Genomic DNA, 19,903 nt, shown 5'->3' with positions numbered 1-19,903 from the left:
TAAAAGGCATTCAAATTGGAAAGGAAGAAGTAAAACTGTCACTATTTGCAAATGACATGATACTATATACAGGAGAGCCCAAAGACTCTTCCAAAAATTGCTAGAACTAATAAAAGAATTCACTAAAGTTGCAGGATACAAAATTAATATATAGAAACCTGTTGCATCTCTATTCACTAATAATGAACTATCAGAAAGAGAAATGAAGAAAACAATCCCATTTACATTTGCATCAGAAAGAATAAACTTACCTCAGGAGGTAAAAGACCTGTGCTCAGAAAACTGTAAGGCGTTGAGGAAAGAAATTGAAGGTTACACAAACAAACGGAGAGACATTTGGTGCTCATGGATTAGAAGAATCAATATCATTGAAATGTTCTACTACCCAAAGCAATCTATAGATTCAATGCAAACCACATGAAAATACCAATGGCATTTTCCACAGAACTAGAAAAAATAATCTTAAAATTTGTATGGAACCACAAAAGACCTCAAACAGCCAAAGCAATCTTGAGGAAGAAGAACAAAGCTGGAGATGTCACACTCTCAGACTTGAAGCTATACTACAAAACTATAGTAATTAAAACAGTATGGTACTGGCACAAAAATAGACACATAGATCAGTGGAACAGAATAGAGACCCCAGAAATAAACACATATGGTCAATGAATCTACAACAAGGGATGCAAGAATATATGATGGAGAAACGTCTCTTCAACAAATGATGTTGGGAAAACTGGACAGCTACATGGAGAAGAATGAAACTGGACCACTCTCTTACACCATACACAAAAATAAACTCAAAATTGATTAAAGACTTAAATATGACTTGAAGCCATAAAACTTCTAAAAGAAAACATAGGCAGTAACCTCTTTGACATCAGTCTTAGCAATATGTTTTTTGGATATGTCTCCTAAGGCAAGGGTAACAAAAGCAAAAACAAACAAATGGGACCAATTCAAACTACAAAACTTTTGCACAGTGAAGAAAACCATCAACAAAACAAAAAGGCAGCCTGCTGAATGGAAGAAGATATTTGCCAATGATATGTCTGGCAAGAAGTTAACATCCAAAATATATTAAAAATGCATACAACTCAATATCAAGAAAACAAACAATCCAATTAAAATATGGGCAGGGGACCTGAACAGGCATTTTTCCAAAGAAGACATACTGATGGCCAACAGACACATGAAAAGATGCTCAACATCATTAATCATCAGGGAAATTCAAATCAAAACCACCATGAGATACCACCTCACACTTGTCAGAATGGCTATCACCAAAAAAATCACAAATAACAAGTGTTAAGGAGTACATGGAGAAAAGGGAACCCTTGTGCACTGTTGGTAGGGATGTAAACTGGTGCAGCCACTATGGAAAACTGTATGGAGCTAAAAATAGAACTACCATATGATCCAGCAATTCCACTTCTAGGTATTTATCTGAAGGAAAAAAACCCACATTAATTAGAAAAGATATATGTACCTCTATGTTCGTTGCTGCGCTATTTGCAACAGTCAAGATATGGAAGGAACTTAAGTGTTCATCCAGAGACGAATCGATAAAGAAGATGTGGTGTGTATATACAATGGAATATTAGTCAGCTGTAAAAAGAATGAAATCTTGCTATTTGTGGCAACTTGGATGGCCTGGAGGCTATTATGCTAAGTGAGATAAGTTAGACAGAGAAAGACACATATTGTAATATCTCACTTACATGTAGAATCCAAAAACAAAACAAAACAAAACAGAAACAGACTCATAGATACAGAGAATAAGCTGGTGGTTGTCAAAGGGGAGAGTGGTGGAGGGGACAGGTAAAATAGCTAAGGGAGACTAAGAGGTACAAACTTCCAGCTATAAGATAAGTAAGTCAAGGGAATGTAATAATACAACAGGGGATATAGTCAATAATATTGTAACAACTTTTTATAGTGACACATGGTAACTGGTCTTATTGTGGTGAACATTTCATAATGTATAAAGATACCGAATCACTATGTTATACACCTGAAACTAATGTAATATTGTGTGTTAATCATAACTCAATAAAAAAGATCCCATGGAAAAAAGCAGTGACCATCGGACCCCAACACACAGGCGTTCTTCATCTTCCTTCCCACCAGCTGAACGATGTCCTTTATTTACATGAGTAACACTGTTTCCTCACCCAGCTCTCTTGGTTGGGCTCCTCCTTTCCTGCTGCACACCAATTCTGCCCATCAAAACCTTGCTTGGATCAAGCCATTCGTATCTCATTTTTATCATCCTCATCCTTCTCAGCTTGTTTAAAAGGCAATGCATAGCCTTCAAGATGTAACTCAAGTCTTATCTTCTCTGCCTACTTCAGTCCATATGAAAACTCAGTTCCTTCCAAGGGTGAATTTGTGTACAAAGTTTCTCTGCAATTGTCAAAATCTTTGAGAAACTGAGATAAAACAGATGAAGGACCGGAAGACTAGAGTTTTCATTTTCAAATAGGAAAAGAACTTGATTCTTCAAGTCTGAATTGATGTCAGTTCTGGGCAAGATCCCTAAATGGATCATGAAAAGGGTTGGTTGGGAGTATTTAGAAAAGGAAGTGGGGGTACTTGGAGCTCTGTGGGTCACTAGGAAGAAGTGAGGGTGGACTCAAAGAATTTTCTTTTGTGTCATGGTTATCTCATTAATATGCAAGGAGATGTAGGCATAGGTATGAATATTTCAACCTGTAATCGAAGGTTGAAAACCTTTTACAGAAGATGGAAAAATATGGATCTTTGTTTAGGAAAATATTGCTAAAAAACTTGAACTGGAGAAATAATATACATGGTGCCTGAAAAGCAGCAGCTGCAGAGTGGAATCACTGAGGAGCTTTAAAAACATTGATGCCTGGATCCCAGCCTGAGAGATTCTGATGTAATGGGCTGGAGCGGGCAGCGTGGGCAGCAGGATGGTTAGAAGCTTTCCAGGTGCTTCTAACACACAGCCAAGGTTGAGAACCATTGCTCACAAGGGAAGACCAGAATCTGTTTCCAGCCTGATACTGTATAATATGCTTACTGATGATTTGAGTGAACATGTGGACGAGTGGGTATCAAATTGGTGGGTGAAACCAACATCCCAGGTCCATAGGATCCTGTTGTCCTCGTGAATCACTTGGTTGAAATTGCCACTCACTGCCGGGGGTCCCCTCGTTTCTGGCACTAGAGGTTTCTCTTTCTTTTTTAAAAATTTTATTTATTTATTTATCTATTTATTTATTTATGGCAGCGCTGGGTCTTTGTTGCTGCATGTGGGCCTTTCTCTAGTTGTGGCGAGAGGGGTCTACTTTTCGTTGTGGTGCACAGGCTTCTCATTGCGGTGGCTTCTCTTGTTGCGGAGCACGGGCTCTAGGCACGTGGGCTCAGTAGTTGTGGCTCGAGAGGCTCTAGAGAGCAGGCTCAGTAGTTGTGGTGCACGGGCTTCGTTGCTCTGAGGCACGTGGGATCTTCCCAGACCAGAGATCGAGCCTGTGTTCCCTGCATTGACAGGCAGACTCCCAACCACTGCGCCACCAGGAAAGCCCTGAGTTTTCTCTTTCTTATTTTTAAGCTCAGAGGTAGCCGTGCTATGGATGTGGTGATGTTTATACCTAACTTTAGGTGGCCTAAGTGCAGCAAATTATTTGACTTTATTTTAAAACCCTCAAAGCATGCCTGTGTAGAGTAACTTGTGTCAGTTTGAGTTCCCTTACTCACTGGGACCCTTGGTTTTGTGTAACCCGGAGTCCTCCCTGGAACCCTGAACACCCCTGTGCTTTGCCTCCTCGTGTTTCCCCACTTCTGTGTCTGCTCGAATGTGTGTGTTCTGTCCTGCCTGTGGCACAAAGTTAGCTCATTGAACTTTTTTTCTGGTTGGTTTGTTTGCTTTCAAGTTAGCCAAGCAACAATATTACTTAGCGAGTTTGGTAACTATACTGAGGGTGTGAAGGGGTCTATCACAGTCTGTACAGGCTTGTCCCACGAGTCTCCTCCATCTCCACTTCCCTGCTCTCTGGCGCAAACACTGCAGTCTTCCTCCCTGATCTCCCTTTCAGTGTGGTTCCACACATTCTCAGGCCTTGCTAGTTTCAGCTTCAGCTTCAGGGAGCTGGTCAAGGACAAACACAGTGCCCTTCGTGAAAGAGAGGGGCTCTGATGAATACAGTTTTCTCCACATCAATGCATTTAATATTTTTAGTGTTTCAGATGAAGTTTCAGATGGTACCTATTTGATGGAGGAAACCCATTTGTAAAGAAATTTAACTGCCGAGGCCTTTTACTGCAGAGTGTGGAGTGAACTTAGGAGACAAAAATGCAAGCAGAAGAGGATACCCAACTTCTATCTGGATGATTCAGTGAACAGACTAATTCTCTCTACCTAGCTTGCCAAGTAGTCCACTGGATGTGAATATACTTATTTTTTTTTTTAACGTCTTTATTGGAGTATAATTGCTTTACAATGGTGTGTTAGTTTCTGCTTTATAACAAAGTGAATCAGCTATACATATACATATATCCCCATATCCCCTCCCTCTTGCGTCTCCCTCCCTCCCGCCCTCCCTATCCCACCCCTCCAGGCGGTCACAAAGCACCGCGCTGATCTCCCTGTGCTATGCAGCTGCTTCCCACTAGCTATCTATTTTACATTTGGCTGTGTATATATGTACATGCCCCACTCTCACTTCGTCTCAGCGTACCCTTCCCCCTTCCCGTGTCCTCAAGTCCTGAATATACTTTTGTAAAGAATATTTTGGGGACTTATGAGCATAATGTTTTGCCCATGGGAGACACAAAACCTGGTTCTTCATACCAAGTCTTGTAGCGTTGGTATGAAGCTAACAAGAGGGAATTTTTGCTTCTCCATCAAATGAGACAGAAAAAACAAAAAATCCACCTTAAAATGATAGAGATAAAAATGGTAGCGTTCAAATGGCAATTATTATTTTCATGCGATATCAGGATCTTTGCATCTTGCCACTGAACTGATGAATGATTTCCTTTTCCTCAGAAGCGTCTGAGGATGAGCTCTGGTGGTGTTCTGGGGAACAACCCAGCAGAGCCTGAAATGTGGGGCTGGTGTGTTTGTTACAGGGTCAGGCTGGTTATCCAGGGCCCTGACTGCCCATGTGTTTGGGCCACGAGGTAGAGTTTCCTTGTGCTCTTAGGAAAGGGCAACCGTGTGGATTCTTTCCTAGGCCATTGGGCAAATGTCTAGCTTCCTTCTGGGGTCAAGCGTCCAAGTAAATGGGCACACTAGGGCAGGAAGTCATTCCCCTTGGGGACATAATGAGATTCTGATTACTTTCTCAAACAAACGAATGCATCCTGTTATCCTGATCAATATTCTGCTTCCTACCCAAATTGTTTCTGTAAATGGCCATGGACTAAATCCGACAGACTAAATTCAACGTTCCCACACCGCCTGGCACTGGCCCCAGGTCTTACCGTGGATTTACTTTCACACCTTTTTTCACCCTCACTCTCCCTATTTAATTTCTAAAGCCCACTCGTCCTTCATCCCTACTCCCTTAGCTTTTTTTTTTTTTTTTTTTTTTTTTTTGCTGTGCGCGGGCCTCTCACTGTTGTGGCCTCTCCCGTTGCGGAGCACAGGCTCCGGACGCACAAGCCCAGCAGCCATGGCTCACGGGTCCAGCGGCTCCGCGGCATGTGGGATCCTCCCGGACCGGGGCACGAACCTGCGTCCCCTGCATCGGCAGGCGGACTCTCAACCACTGCGCCACCAGGGAAGCCCTCCCTTAGCTTTTTAAAATTACAACATTTTTTCAAACTTACGGTTACCAAAGGGGAAAGGTGGGGTAAGGGATAAATGAGGGATTTGACCTTAGCATATACACACTACTATATATAAAATTGATAAACAATAAGGACCTACTGTATATAGCACAGGGAACTATATATACTCAATATTTTGTAATAACCTATATGGGAAAAGAATCTGAAAAAGAATATATATATGCATGTATCACTGAATCACTGTGCTTTATACCTGAAACTAACACAACATTGTAAATCAACTATACTTCAATAAAAAAAAGAAAATAGTATGTAAGTGAAAGAAGCGATTCACACAAAAAAATTAAAACATTTTTTAAAAAATAATAAGCTGAGCCAGCATGTAAGGCTCTGCTTGTAAGAGCCCAGGACACACCCACCCACCCATTCACCAGAGTTAGTCACGCAGACATTAACATCCAAAAATATTAACGTATCCTAACCTTCTCTCCAAATAACAGTGTTAGCACAGCACACCTCATTTAACAAAACACTAAAACATTTTACCTCCTCAGATCAAGTGTATCTATTAATAATGAATTAAGTTGTCTGTACTCATTTCACATTATTGAGAAATCTCATTCCCGTCATGTGGAAGAGTACAATACTGGGGGACGACACCTCGCTAACTTATTTTCCCGACAGCGCTACCCAGCCTGGTGCAGCTCCTGCAAAGCAGCATGGTCACTTCTCATTACGAATGCCATCTCATCCAAAGGTCAAGTGCTGCTTTCATCAGGGCCCAGGAGGGCTTTTCCGGGAGCTCAGAAGCAAAGGTGCCCTTGAGCACTGCCCGCATCTGTGGCTGAGCGGGAGGTGGGGCAGCCCGGACCTCGGCAGGCACAGCCACGAGTAAACAGCCCTGGAAGGACACTTATGGACTCTGGTGATGGAGCTGGAAAGCATCTCATTGAAGTTCTCCCTGATAAAGGTGACGAAGTTTCTTTACAACTGTCATGGGGATTTAATTACATGATAAAATTGCAGCTCCTGCCTCTTGAGACAAATTGCTCGTTCAGACTGATTGTTTTTTATGAATCTCACACGGGGAGCAAAATACTTCTCTCCTGAAGTTGGTTCGGTCCGATGGTTATTCCCTATCATCCTTTACTTCCCTTCGAGAAATGAGAAGTTTACTGGCCCTGTAGTTGAGGAGGGGGGTTGCTTCTGGTGGAGTCCTTTGGTTACTTTGCAAGGGTGCACAGACCAAAGCGAGCCCAGTGGTGTCTGATGCGTTTAAAGTTCATTGTCCTTATGTTTCGGTGTGCAAAGAATGCGAACTTTGAATTTTCAACAGAAAAATAGGAAAAGGGCATGATAAGAAATAGAAATGACCACTAAACATATACACAACGTCCATTTTTACTAATTAGAAACGCAAGTTAAAAGAAGACATCTTTCTTGCCTATCCAGTTGTGAAAGGTTTTTAAAAAATCAAGTTTTGGAAGTGTTTAGTGGAACTGATATTTTCAGAGTTTGCAGGTGGAAGGTAAATTTCTATACCATTTGGAATTATTCTGTACTGAGTGTACACATAAGGGGCGTTTTTCAGGTACTAGAGGCCTATGGAGATTCAGAGCAGAAGTCCTTGCCTTTAAGGAGGGTTACACTTTGTGGGAGACACAGGCAAGGCAGCTGTTAGCTGACAAGTGGAGTGAGATCACTGATAGATAGGGGCACAGGTGTGAAGATGAGAACGCATCAGGTGAGGTATCAGAGTGACAGGAAGTAGGGGTAGGACAGGCTTTCTCCGAAGGTGCCATCTGAGCTAAGCACAGAGGGAACTGAAGGAAAAGATGGCTCATGGCCCCTGAGGGTGTCTGTCTCCTCCTCTTGGCCTGTGGTGGGGGATGAGTGTCCCATTATTGCTGGGCTGAGCAAGAGGCAGACAGGTGTCCCTGGCCTCAGGGCTGTGTTGGCGGGGCCCAGGGTGCAGTCTGGAAGGTGGGTTCTCGGGAGAGCAGAGTGGGGATCTGGGGAAGATGCAAGCCGCAGAGTAGGGCTGAGGGATCAGAGCCAAGGTGCACGGCAGGGCCAAGACCTTTGGTGGACACAGAGGTGTGCTGCCCAGACCCCACTGTTAGGGAGGACTTGTTGCCCCGGCTGTGTGCTCCTGCTGGGTAGAGAGGCATCTCACTCCAGAATACGCTTCTCGACGTGGCAGATCCAGTGACTGATGGGTACTGGTAGACAGGTCCTGCCACTGTGACCCCATGTGGGAAAACCGTGATACGTGGATCAGCTCCAAAGCTCCCCCTGGGGCTGGCCGAGGCATGGCAGGGCCTGGGTCACCGGCCAATCCCTCTTTCTCCCCTCCCCCTCGAAGGTGTGGATCCCCAGCAAATACCCTGCAAGGCAAACAGCACCCAACTGTGAACCCCTGGGCCACCTGGAAGGACAGGTGGGCATGTTGTTAGAGCACGTGAAGACAGGAGATCAGAGATGGCCTGCCCCAAGGCCAAGAGGGGAGAGAGGGCCTGGGGGTGTCACTGAGGCCTGGTTCGGACCAGGGTTTCTCAACCACATCAGGTGAAGGACCAAGGATTTTTTTTTTTTTTTTTTTGGTCCCAGTTTGTCACAGAGTGATTATCTTTCAAAATACAATTAAAATTAATTACAAGAAAGAAAAAAATGGAAAAAGGGCATAATTACAAGTCCAGTAATCACACACGTGGGTGTTATATTAATTGTCAAATTGCTGTCAACGTTTCTAAATGTTCACTGTCAATTTTCATGGCAAACACTTTGCAGAGCAACCCCTACTCCCCACTGAGCTATGAGTAGTGTCTTTATCGATCAGAGTCCCAGGAGTACAGGGTGGGTGAAGGATGTGGGAGAGATGGTGGGGTGGGTTAGTTCACAGCACATCTTTTGGACTCTTGGACTCCTGCTATAAAATTGCAACTGTACATTGTTGGACAGGGGTTGCCAAGCCTTTTTGTAAAGTGCCAGATGGATATCTTAGGTTTTGTACGTTATATGGTCTTTGTGCCGACTACTCAGCTCTGCCATTGTAGTATGACAGCAGCTATGGACACTGTGTAAATGAATGAGCAGGGCTGTGTTCCAGTAAAACTTTATTTATAAAAACAGGTAGACGGCCCTAGGGTCATACTTTGCCGACCTTTGCTGTAGGCAGTAGGGAACGACTGCAGGCTTGTGAAAAGGAGAGTTACATGCACCCCCAAATAAGAAGCTGTTATTGCGTCTTTTTCTCTGCATACTTTTTTCCCTCCCTTCACTGCAATGAAACGTTCTCTTTATTTTCAAGGCAAGTTTGACTGGACAGCAGCCAACAGAGCATCCAGATACCAGGCACACATTTGTCTCCTGTGATGCCTATCCTGCTTTGGGTTTGCTAAACTTCTTGAATCTGTAAGTTTATATCTTTCATCCAATATGGGAAATGTTTGGTAATTATTTCTTTAAATATTTTTTCTGCTCCATCCTCTTTCTTGGACTTTTGTTGAATGTGTCAGAACTTCTATATTGTCCCACAGTCCCTGTTCATTTTATTTTCAATTGTCTTTGGTTGAATGTGTCAGACCTTCTATATTGTCCCACAGTCCCTGTTCATTTTATTTTCAATCGTTTTACTTTCTGTTCTTCAGACTGGATACTCTCTATTGATCTGTTTTCAAATTCACTGACTCTTTCTCCCGTCATCTTTGATCTGCTGTTCAGTCCATTATTGACTTAAACAAGGCCAGCCCTGGCTTCAGGGGAGGTGGGGAAATGTTGTTTTTTCTCCAGCTGGGCACGTGGTGTTGTCATAGGGACTTTATTGGTAAAGGAGGAGGGGGAGTGGGTGTGTGCAGCTAGCCATGACTCCCGGCACCAGTCTCTCCACCTCTATCCTGCCTACATATGTAGGAGTTTTTCATTTTTTTCCAAATTAGATGATCTCATTCCATTGCTGAGTGGCTTCTCACTGCCTTTGCATTTAAGTGTAAATGCCTATGTCTAGGATTTGTGGCCTCAATACAATGCAGTCTCAAAGTGCTTGCCCAGATATTCCTCCCTCTCCCCTGACTAACACACCCTATTTCCAGCCAGCTCCTACTTCCCTGAGTGCAGACTGTGTGCTCCACATCTGCTCCCTTTGCTCCCTCAGTTTGGAATAACTTCCTTTCCATCCCAGCCTGTCAAGAACACGTTCATCTTTCCAGGGCCAACCCAGGAGATTTTGTGTCCTCCATATGTTTTTTGGTCTGTTAATATTTATTACACACCTACTATGTGCCAGGATGTGGTGATTAGGACAAGCCCAGACCCTGTTCAATATCCAGCTGTTGAATTTGGTATTTGGTACCAGGCTATAGGTAGCGCATTTGCCATTTCCAATTCGTTTCTTTGGAATGTTTATCCTCAGCAGAGTGCACCATTGCAGGAACCACCATCATCCTGGAAAAAGGTAGAAAAGCCTCTTCCCTCTTATCCTCGTTTCTTTTTGTTCTTTCGAAACTCTCCAGTGTGCTGGGGAGTGATGCTAATAGAAGTATGTCATCAGCATACATTATGTCTTTATTAGCCTGTTTCTCAATTTTGATTCTGAAAATATCCTGATTTAGCCTAATTGCAATTTCACTGTGTTCCACAGGCAGTGACGGTTCATACTGGGGGGAGCTGAGACTTGACCCTGTCGGATATTTCTTCCTGCCTATATGCTTTGAAGCTGGACCATTAGCTCAAAGGCATATATCTCATCTCAGCACAGCAATTCAACCTGCTCCTGGGAAAATAGAGCCTAGGTGTGTGTCTGGCAGAAAGCAAAGTAATATCTTCGTTCTAGGTGGTGGGAGATATTTTTTCTGAAGCTAAAACAAGGGCTGCTGCTGGAGCCATTTTATTCCTAAATAATTTAACTATATTCAAAGATAATCTGATGTTATTGTAGGAAAGTGTATTTCTAATAAACTCCACTTGATCTGGGTGAATCAATTCAGGCAGTGCATAATTGAGTCTGTTAGCAAGGACTTTAGCAAGAATTTTGCAATCAGCGTTAATTAAGAAGATGGGACAATAATTTGTGCATAATTCCGGATCTTTTCCTGGCTTGTGAATCAAAGTAATAAGAGCAATGCTCCGGCTGGTGGTGGGATGGTGTCATTAGGTGCTGATTTATAAGTACTTAGAAAGGTTTAATTTCATTTTGCTTCGAGCAGGGTCTCCCTGCCCCCACACGCTCTGATCAGGGCTGCAGCCGAGACGGCAGAGCTCTTGCCTCTCCATCCTTCCCTGTCATCACTGACCTCCTGCTTCCCATTTTTGTTTTTATTCTGCAGCCGAGCGCCCCGTTCATTCATCCATGTTTTTTCTTAATACTCTTATTTGAATGATTTGAAGCGATGGACTCCATGCTATTGATGTTGTGTGCGTGTGTGTGTGTGTGTGTGTGTGTGTGTGTGTGTGTGTGTGTCTGATGTAAAGTCGAATGGTTGTCACAGCCTCAGTGGGGATGTTTTTCATGGATCTTCCTGCCACACATCTCTGGGTGGGTATGTGTCAAGAACCCTTGACTACAACTCAGAAAACATACCCGGTTTGTGTGCTGTTCCTACCTGGCTGTTGCCCAGTAAGGGAACACATGTGAGCCTTGGTGTCCCCATCTGTAAAATGCAGCCATAGGACAATTACAGGCATTAAGGAGTGCCAGGAAGAGCTCTGGATTTCCACCTCCTCCGGCTGTGGCATCTGAGGTGTGGAACTCACCCTCTCTGAGCCTCATTTTTCTCAGCCGGGAAAGTGGGAAAGACAATAGTCCTTGGGAAACGCATACCTAAGAGAAGTGCTCACTGCATGTGATTCCTCCATCTTTGCCCCCACTTGCGGTTGGCTCCAGTGCTAACAAGCTCTGGTCTGTGGACTTAGTCTCCCAACAATCAGAACAAGGCTGGCCCTGTGCAAGGCTGCCGGTCTTCCGTGATTCGAGCTCGTAAACCAGCCTCCCACCAGGCGATACCTTTCCTGCCCATCTGGCCTGGAGCCAGCCATTCCTTTGAAGTTGGGGCCCAGTCTACACAGGCCTCTGCCAGGGTGCACGACACCTGAAGGTGTTGTGAAGGCAATGGGGTTTTGTTAATCTCCATAAATACAAGTCATTGTTCTTAGAACCCTAGTTCGTCCCTTTTGGAAACACCCTGAGAGATGACCCCACTGATCCCATATTTTTAAATGAGGAAATTAGGGTTCAGAGAGATGGACTGGCCACACAGGTTCAAGGTTCAAGACCACTCAGTCCGTGGGAGAGCCAGGGTCACCTCACCATTAATCTCTTGCTGCATCCATTACACCAGCAACGTACACACACTTGTCATTGGTTCAAATGTGAGTCCTCCAAGGCAGGGCTTGTGCTTACCTAACTGACATTCAGCTGTTGGGTTTTCTGTGGGCGATGTTCCCCTCCGCACACAGGGACAAAGGGAGTAGATGTACCTTGGACGGCACAGCGCGCTCAGTGTCAAGCTGGTTAAATGAACAGTTAAATTCTGCCAACGGACCCACTGGGTCTATGTCCATCCCACGTTCACCCACGCTCGTTCCCCACCTACACTTGCTGCTGGGTGAGATCTCTTAATAAAAACCCAATTAGTATTTCTTGAACTTGCCTCCAGATGCTTAAATACCATTACCCCAAACACACCATAATGCCTCTAGTTTTCTATTTCAATCAAGAATTCAAGTAGCATCTTGACTTGTACATAAGATATCAGCAGCAAAATCATGGAACGCTGACATCCTTAATAATAGCAATTAGTAATCAGTTGTTTCTTAAGTAGTTTGATTACGCCAGTCACCAAATTGTACAGTTGATGCATTTGGGGGGCAAGCGGGGTCTCACCACCCCTCCCCCACCACGCTTTCTCTCTTGCTGTGTGCTCGCTGGTTAGTGAGCTGATCAAGGTGCTGCAAAGGGGCGAGGACGAGTAATGCCGTTGTTGCTAATATTCAACGGTAGAGACTTGCCTTTAGCAGAAAGTAGAATCGAGTCTTTCTTTGCAGAAAGACTCATTCCAATCATGTCTGTGGAAACGCCGTCTGTGTCCACCCGGGTGAATGTTAGCAAGATAGCTTGGCCAACCCATGCCAGCCAGGGCACCCGGAGTTTGAACACTTATCAGGGCTAAGACCCTGAGCCAGGCTCCGGATACCAGGCAAGGGTCTTGACCTCGACGAGGCCGTATTTGAGAATGAAATATTCAGTGGGTATAAAAATTAGCCCAGCGAAGGGGCTTCCCTGGTGGCGCAGTGGTTGGGAGTCCGCCTGCCGATGCTGGGGGCGCGGGTTCATGCCCCGGTCCGGGAGGATCCCGCATGCCGCGGAGCGGCTGGGCCCGTGAGCCATGGCCACTGGGCCTGCGCGTCCGGAGCCTGTGCTCCGCGACGGGAGAGGTCACAACAGTGAGAGGCCTGCGTACCGCAAAAAAAAAAAAAAAAAAATTAGCCCGGCGAGGCTGTGTGTTTTGGAAACTGATGGAGACTGAGAACTTTGTGCTCTTGTGGAGGGAAGTGGTGGGTCTGTGGGTCGGGTGTGCAGGGGGGCCCTCTTGTGTGGGGTCTGGAAGGAGGGCATGGCCTAGGTGAACCGAGGAGGCAGGGGAGGTCCTGACAAGCCCTGGGATTTGGGTGTCGTTCTGGCAGGAAGGTTCTTGATGGGAGGGGGTAGGTGGGAAAGATGGGGGAGCAGATTGTGGATGAGCTGGGACGTCAGCTCTGTTCCTCTCATTACACACACACACACACACACACACACACACACACAGGGAGAGAATGAGAGAGATTGCTGTGCCTCAGTCCCAGGCCTCCTTCCCTGGTCCCTCACAGCGGGCCAGTCTCAGTCTGACTAGCAGGGAGAGGGCTGACCATCTGTTAGAGACCTCCACGCCCTTCCCAGCATCCCACAGGGCATCCGAAGTACATCTTTGCAGCAGAGCAGGTGGCTTCACAAGGGCGCAAGTATGTTGCGTCTTTAGGGGAATCCTGATTGAGGACCACTCTTCTGCCTCGTGGCCAGGCAGGGAGGGTACATTCCGTACTTTGACCCACTCTCTGCTGGGGCTGAATTTTTAAGTTCCTTTGCCCTCTGCCCTCCTTAAGGGGACCCATGTATACCTGAGGGGTTCTCCAGAACAAGTCGTTCCTGCCATTTTTTTGGCTGGTACCTCTTTTCCCTATGCTTTTATTGTGATGTGACATGGCTGCAGATAAATAAATAATTATTATTTTTTCTGCTCTATTTGGTGGGAGTAATAAGCTCGCACACAAGCATGGAGATCTCACTGAGAGAAGCAAGGTCCTTGTATATTTATGTTGACAAGCAGAAAGAATTGTTACTTCTCTTTTTTTTTTTTTTTTTTTTTTTTTTTTTTGCGGTACACGGGCCTCTCACCGTTGTGGCCTCTCCCGTTGTGGAGCACAGGCTCCGGACGCGCAGGCTCAGCGGCCACGGCTCACGGGCCCAGCCGCTCCGCGGCATGTGGGATCTTCCCGGACCGGGGCACAAACCCGTGTCCCCTGCATCGGCAGGCGGACTCTCAACCACTGCGCCACCAGGGAAGCCCACTTTTCTTCTTATTTTTGCAAATTGTCATCTTGTGAACAATACTCAGAGTTCTTTGAGCAAGCGTTGTCCTTGGGATGGACAACTTTTCCTCCCCTTTCCCCGAAAAGCCTTCTCAGCCTGACCTTCGGCCCTGCCTTCTCCTGGCCGGGGTGGGCACCTGCAGCCCCTGCCCCTCACCGGGCCCGGCCGGGTCTTCTTGGTCATCATCATCCTTTCATCTTCACCTTCCTCCTCAGGAGGACTGAAATTCCAGTATCCATTCCCAATGTGGGCTGCCCTTCAAGGTGCTGCTACAAGTTCTGACCCCTCTTCACACATTCTAAAGACCCCACGTGTGTGTCTGAATGCAAACAGTTCTTGCTTCTCTCAGGGCTGTTCCCCCATGACTCACAATTACCCCCCGAGAACGAGCCCATTCACTCCCATACTCAGGAAAAAGGAGACCTTGCTCCATTTTAGGCTGAGACAGTGAGACTTTGGGATCACGGCCTCAGAGAAGCCTGGAGATGGAAGGAGCCTCAACAATGATCTGAGCCAGCGTTGCCCAAAGCGCATCTGCAAACCACCCGTCCCCCTGGTGGTGGTGAAGCCATAGCCAGCCTTTAACCTGTCCTTGCGTATTCTCTGACAGCGTGGTTCTCCGGGGACCTCCCCCTTGGAGCTTTGCTCAGGGACCTCTGCTTGGGAATCACTAATGGAATCTCATGAACTAGTTAATAAGTAAAGGCACTGGCTCAGAGAGGGAAAGTGACTTCCCTGAGGTCACACAGCTCGTTGGTGGCAGAGCCCAAGCTTCCCTCTGGAGCGCCTCACTCCAAGGCTACTTGAGGCACCTGATAGCCTACCTGTGATGACACAGGGTGGACTCTGAACTCCTGGGAGGCGGTCCTGTGTGTTATTCCTGTTTCTAGTCTCTCCTCGTTACTGCCAGGCTCACAGCAAAGGCTCAGACTTTGTCACAGTCACAGAGCCCCCTGATTTCTGTCTGGATCGGTGGCACTACCTTCTACTCACCCCCACCCCCTTCCCAGCATTTCTCAGCTTTGTCATTTCTCGCCTTTATCTCTGTGTGTACCCCACTCTCTTGGTTTAGACCCTGTCATCTCTCACCTGGGTGACTGCCTTCAATCACCTCCTAACTAGATCTTGTTTCCTAACCTTTCTTGTTTCCTTCAAATCCTACTCTCACATGTTAGCCAGAGAGGCGGCCCCCCAATGCAGGTGTGAACGTGCTGCCTCTCTACCCCGGTTTCAAGCCCAGCCTGCTTCCCCCACAATAAAATGATTGGCAACAGTATGTGCCCTGAGGTCACAGGCTTAATCATTCAGTTACCATCATCCCGAAGCAGAAACAACCCAGAACAAGCCCAAGTCCTGACAAGATGTCAGCAGCATCGACCTGTTCTCGTCCTTCTGAGTTGCGCCGTTTGGCAGGGAGAAGTAGATACGATATGATTTAGAACATACAGGTTCTTCGTGGGAGGGAACGGGACACTCTTAACACAGGTTTCATTGGTTTCAAGTGTTTAGTAAAGTGGTGGGGACAGTAGAGATGATGCAGGGCAATTAGTAATGTGAAAAGAAATGCTATTTTATTTTAGTTTTTGTTGGAAAGACTAGATTTTTATCTTGGATTAATAAAAATATGTTATTAATACTGAGAGAAAAATATTATCACATCATTAGCTTTTCACGTAGCTCATTTAAAATAGTAAGATGTTACCTGTAATTTATATTACTGTGTAGCACTGATGACGTGTCCTACTGTGAAAACACGCTATTTAATAAATGAATCTAAAGAACAGATTAAGGCTGTTGTTAAAGGACAAGAAATGATATTTTAACTCGGGGCTCCAAATACACAAATCCCCAACCTGCTGGGATGGGTTTGTAAGAGGGGTTGTGATGAGTGGGCACTTGCTCCAGTCAGAATCCCAGCAGAAAGCAGATGGCGCAACTCCAGGGCATAGCAAAGGCGGGCAGGACCAGGGAAGCCAGCTGGGGTTCCCAGGGCCACCGTGGGAGCCCCCCTCCCTGTGTCTGAAGGGGCAAGGAAGGAGGTGGGTGGTGCCACCCAGGAGCTAAGCCTTCAGCCCAATGGTGAAGCCAAATCGCAGCGATGATCTGGTAGGGAGGGGTCCCCAGAGCAAATACCCTCTCTTCCCCGCTCCTTGCAGCACCTTGCGTTAGCTACACCCAATGGGGGTCAGAGAGCGTGGGCCAGGATGATGTGGCTCTAAGAGCACCTCATGGGCAGGGGGCAGGGTGGGTCTGGAGTGCACATGCAAAATGTAGAGCTCAACACTCCTGGCCAAAGCACAGTTTAGGATTTCAAAGTCCCCTCCGCGCCCCAGGGCAGGCTCCTGGATTGTTGCGTGTACCAGGTGCTGTCTCGGTGAGGACCCCTGCCCATCCGGGCAGAGCTAAGGTCTGAAGAGAGGTGTGGTGCTCTCTGGGCTCACGCCTCCCGGGGCCTCACCCCGATCGGTGCCCCAGATATTAGGAAAACCAAGGAAAAGAAGAAACAGGAGCCGGTTTCTCCCTAAAGCCTTCTGCAACTTGTTTACACCACCAGTGAGAGACAGTGGGAGTGCACCCACATCGCAGGGGAATAGAGGGATGGTCACCCCCTTAGAAGTTCCAGTCTCTGATCTGTCCCTTCATCATATTAAAGCTCCACTCGCCAGCACCAACGTCCCAGGCACGTTCCCTCTTGGTGTCCTTCCTGGGTGTGTGAGCATGTGTTTGTGCACGTGTGTGTTTGTGCCTTGTGTGTGCAGTGGTACGCGTGTGGGCATGCACTCACATGTGTTGGGAAGGAGTCTGTCTAGTGGGGGGAGGGGAGCCCTGAACATTCCTTAGGAGTCACGTTGTGGAGGGCACATCTGACAAGCTAGAATTAGCACGATGCAGTGAACAGTTAAGCTGTGGTCAGGGATATCATTTTCAGCAAATATGACAATGGGATTATACACATGTTATGTGAAGGAGACTTACAAAATGACCAAAAAGGTATAAAGAAATGAGGAGATATTGCCCAAGGACCTGACTAGACAAGGGCCCACATGTAAAAAGGTCTACAAAGAAAACCCAAACCCTACAGATAAGACTTGGTTCTGAGCAGTAAAGAAAGGTTGGGGGGAAGGGGAAGCTGGGACGAAGTGAGAGAGTGGCATGGACATATATACACTACCAAATGTAAAATGGATGGCTAGTGGGAAGCAGCCGCATAGCACAGGGAGGTCAGCTCGGTGCTTTGTGACCACCTAGAGGGGTGGGATAGGGAGGGTGGGAGGGAGACACAAGAGGGAAGGGATAGGGGGATATGTGTATACGTATAGCTGATTCACCTTGTTATACAGCAGAAACTAACAACATTGTAAAGCAATTATATTCCAATAAAGATGTTAGAAAACAAACATAAAAGGATGGACGAGCAGGCAGTGGAGAATAACCAGGGTGCACTTACTAAATTGGAGATTTAAATATGAATATTAACCACCCATAATGTTCAGAGTGTGATGTGACACACACTCACTATCAGGAGGAATAGAAATCATTTCAGAAAACAATTTGGAAAATTTGTTACCCTTGTCCCAGTAATACAGCTCCTAAGAATTGATCCTAAGGACAGAACCCTGAATAAGAAAAAAGCATATGAATGCTAATATAGACACTAATTATAGCATTACTGATAGTAGTAAAAATGTAAACACATAGCCCCCTCTTGTAGGCATTTGGTTTAAGTATTTTGTCATTAATCACCTCAACAGGTGATTGAAATTAAGAAGACATGTAGCAACATGGAAAGTACTTTAGGTGTATTAACTCAACAGAACAGAACACAAACTTATTATCTACCACACGGTTATAAGTAGAGGAAATTTACACATGCAAATAGACTAGCTTGGAGAAAAGTGGAGAAATGAAAAGAGGTGCTGGGTTGGGATGGTGGTGCCACGGTTTAATTTTTCTGTTTTTAAATTTTTTGTATTGTACTTTAATTGTTGCCTATGTAACATACTGTGTGTATATATATATGTGTGTGTATGTGTATATATATAGACACATAGTATATATCGTAGTATAGATCTATATATCATAGTATATATATACATATTTACTGTGTATATATTTACATAGTATATATATATTTACTATGTACTGTATAGTAAATACAGTAAATGTGTGTATATGTATATACTATGATATATATATATATATATATACTATGACATATGCTATGTATATATATACAGATATATACTAGGTACATGTATATATACAGTATATGCAGCATGTGCGTATGTATATAAATAAGAATCATACAGCTGGCCACGTATCATTCGCCTTTTTCAACCATTTGCCCTTCCACCCCCGAATGTTCCCCACCCCAACCCTGTGCACACGATGGGGAAGCAGCGGATTCATCGTAGTTACCTAGGAGGACCCCGGGGGGCAGCTGGGCCAAGGGGTCCTTCATCCAGTCGTCGTTGGCCAGTTCTATTACGGCGTCCACGTGCCGAACTTCAGTACAGATCAAATCCCTCACTGTCGCCTCATCCCTGGCTTCCAGGGCTGACTTCAATCTATTTACGAAATCCGACTTGACCGGGTAATCGGGAAGGCAATCAGAGATGGACATTGTGATGTCGTTTGTGTGTTGACCAAACTTCTCTGCTTCCCAACTGAGTCCAAAGTCAGCAGCTGGGCGGAGAGGGCTGCGGGCATGTCTATAAATAGAAGAAACGTGGCTCCAGTTACAGCCCTGGGAACGGCCACGCGCCAGCAGTCCTCCCCACCCCGTTCCTCAGAGGGAGATGGGAATTAATCTCCCCAAGGCCTCACTTAAGGATCATTCTAGAGAGGGGGGCAGTAGACCTGTCTGTGAGTGGGAGAAGCCGAGGGGACAGCGTTTTTTAAAAAAAATCTCTTGTCGGTACTGCCGATCAACATCTTCTTTTATCAAAGTGAGACTCTGTCCTGAAACCTTAAAATCCTTTTCCCGAGCCTGGGCTTGCAACCTTTTTTCTGTTGAAAGGAACATACTGTAACGTTCTACACCACGTATTCCTTCACTTCATCTAAAAAGAGAGTCTGGTTGACTGTAAATTGGACATGCCTTGAAATTGAGAATGCAGGGAAATCTTTGGTCTCGAGAAGACAAAAGCATCACATAAGTGAACCCAGAAAGTAACCGAAGTATTAGCAGCAGCCTCTGTACTTCTTAAGGCTGCTAACTTTGGCTTAAAGCACCCAATTCCGTGCCCCGTGGAAGTGCAAAGCACTCATGTTGGTTTCTATGCATTCCTGCGGGGTAGTGGACTTTTTTTCCATAACCTCTGTCTCTAGCGGTCCTGTATCTCCCTACCTGAACCTGGGCACAAAACACAGCTGCTCCAGCGGCGCCTGTATGCTGTAATGACCTGAGGGGCCCAGGCTATGCCATTTAGCTTAAAAATTAATTTTTGGATATATTAAAATTGAAATACGTTGAACATATAACATATACATGTAAGTTTGAGGTGTACATCATGTTGA

The 19,903-nt window shown here is 45.6% G+C and overlaps 1 protein-coding gene across 1 annotated transcript in view; it reads right to left on the bottom strand.

Moving 5' to 3' along the window:
• The window catches only part of ASB18 (ankyrin repeat and SOCS box containing 18), a 63,731-nt gene extending 44,665 nt beyond the window's left edge, over nt 1–19,066 (bottom strand). The window contains exon 1 of the mRNA XM_032637788.1: nt 18,803–19,066. Coding sequence (XP_032493679.1) covers nt 18,803–19,007 — 205 coding nt within the window. The 5' untranslated portion in view covers nt 19,008–19,066. The remainder of the gene's footprint in view (nt 1–18,802) is intronic.
• Between the last annotated feature and the right edge of the window lie 837 nt (nt 19,067–19,903).

Source organism: Phocoena sinus, chromosome 7, assembly GCF_008692025.1.
Source record: "Phocoena sinus isolate mPhoSin1 chromosome 7, mPhoSin1.pri, whole genome shotgun sequence".
In the NCBI taxonomy this organism is placed as follows: Eukaryota; Metazoa; Chordata; class Mammalia; order Artiodactyla; family Phocoenidae; genus Phocoena; species Phocoena sinus.
Note: the sequence above shows the minus strand (reverse complement) of the source record. Positions and strands in the feature narration are given on the sequence as shown.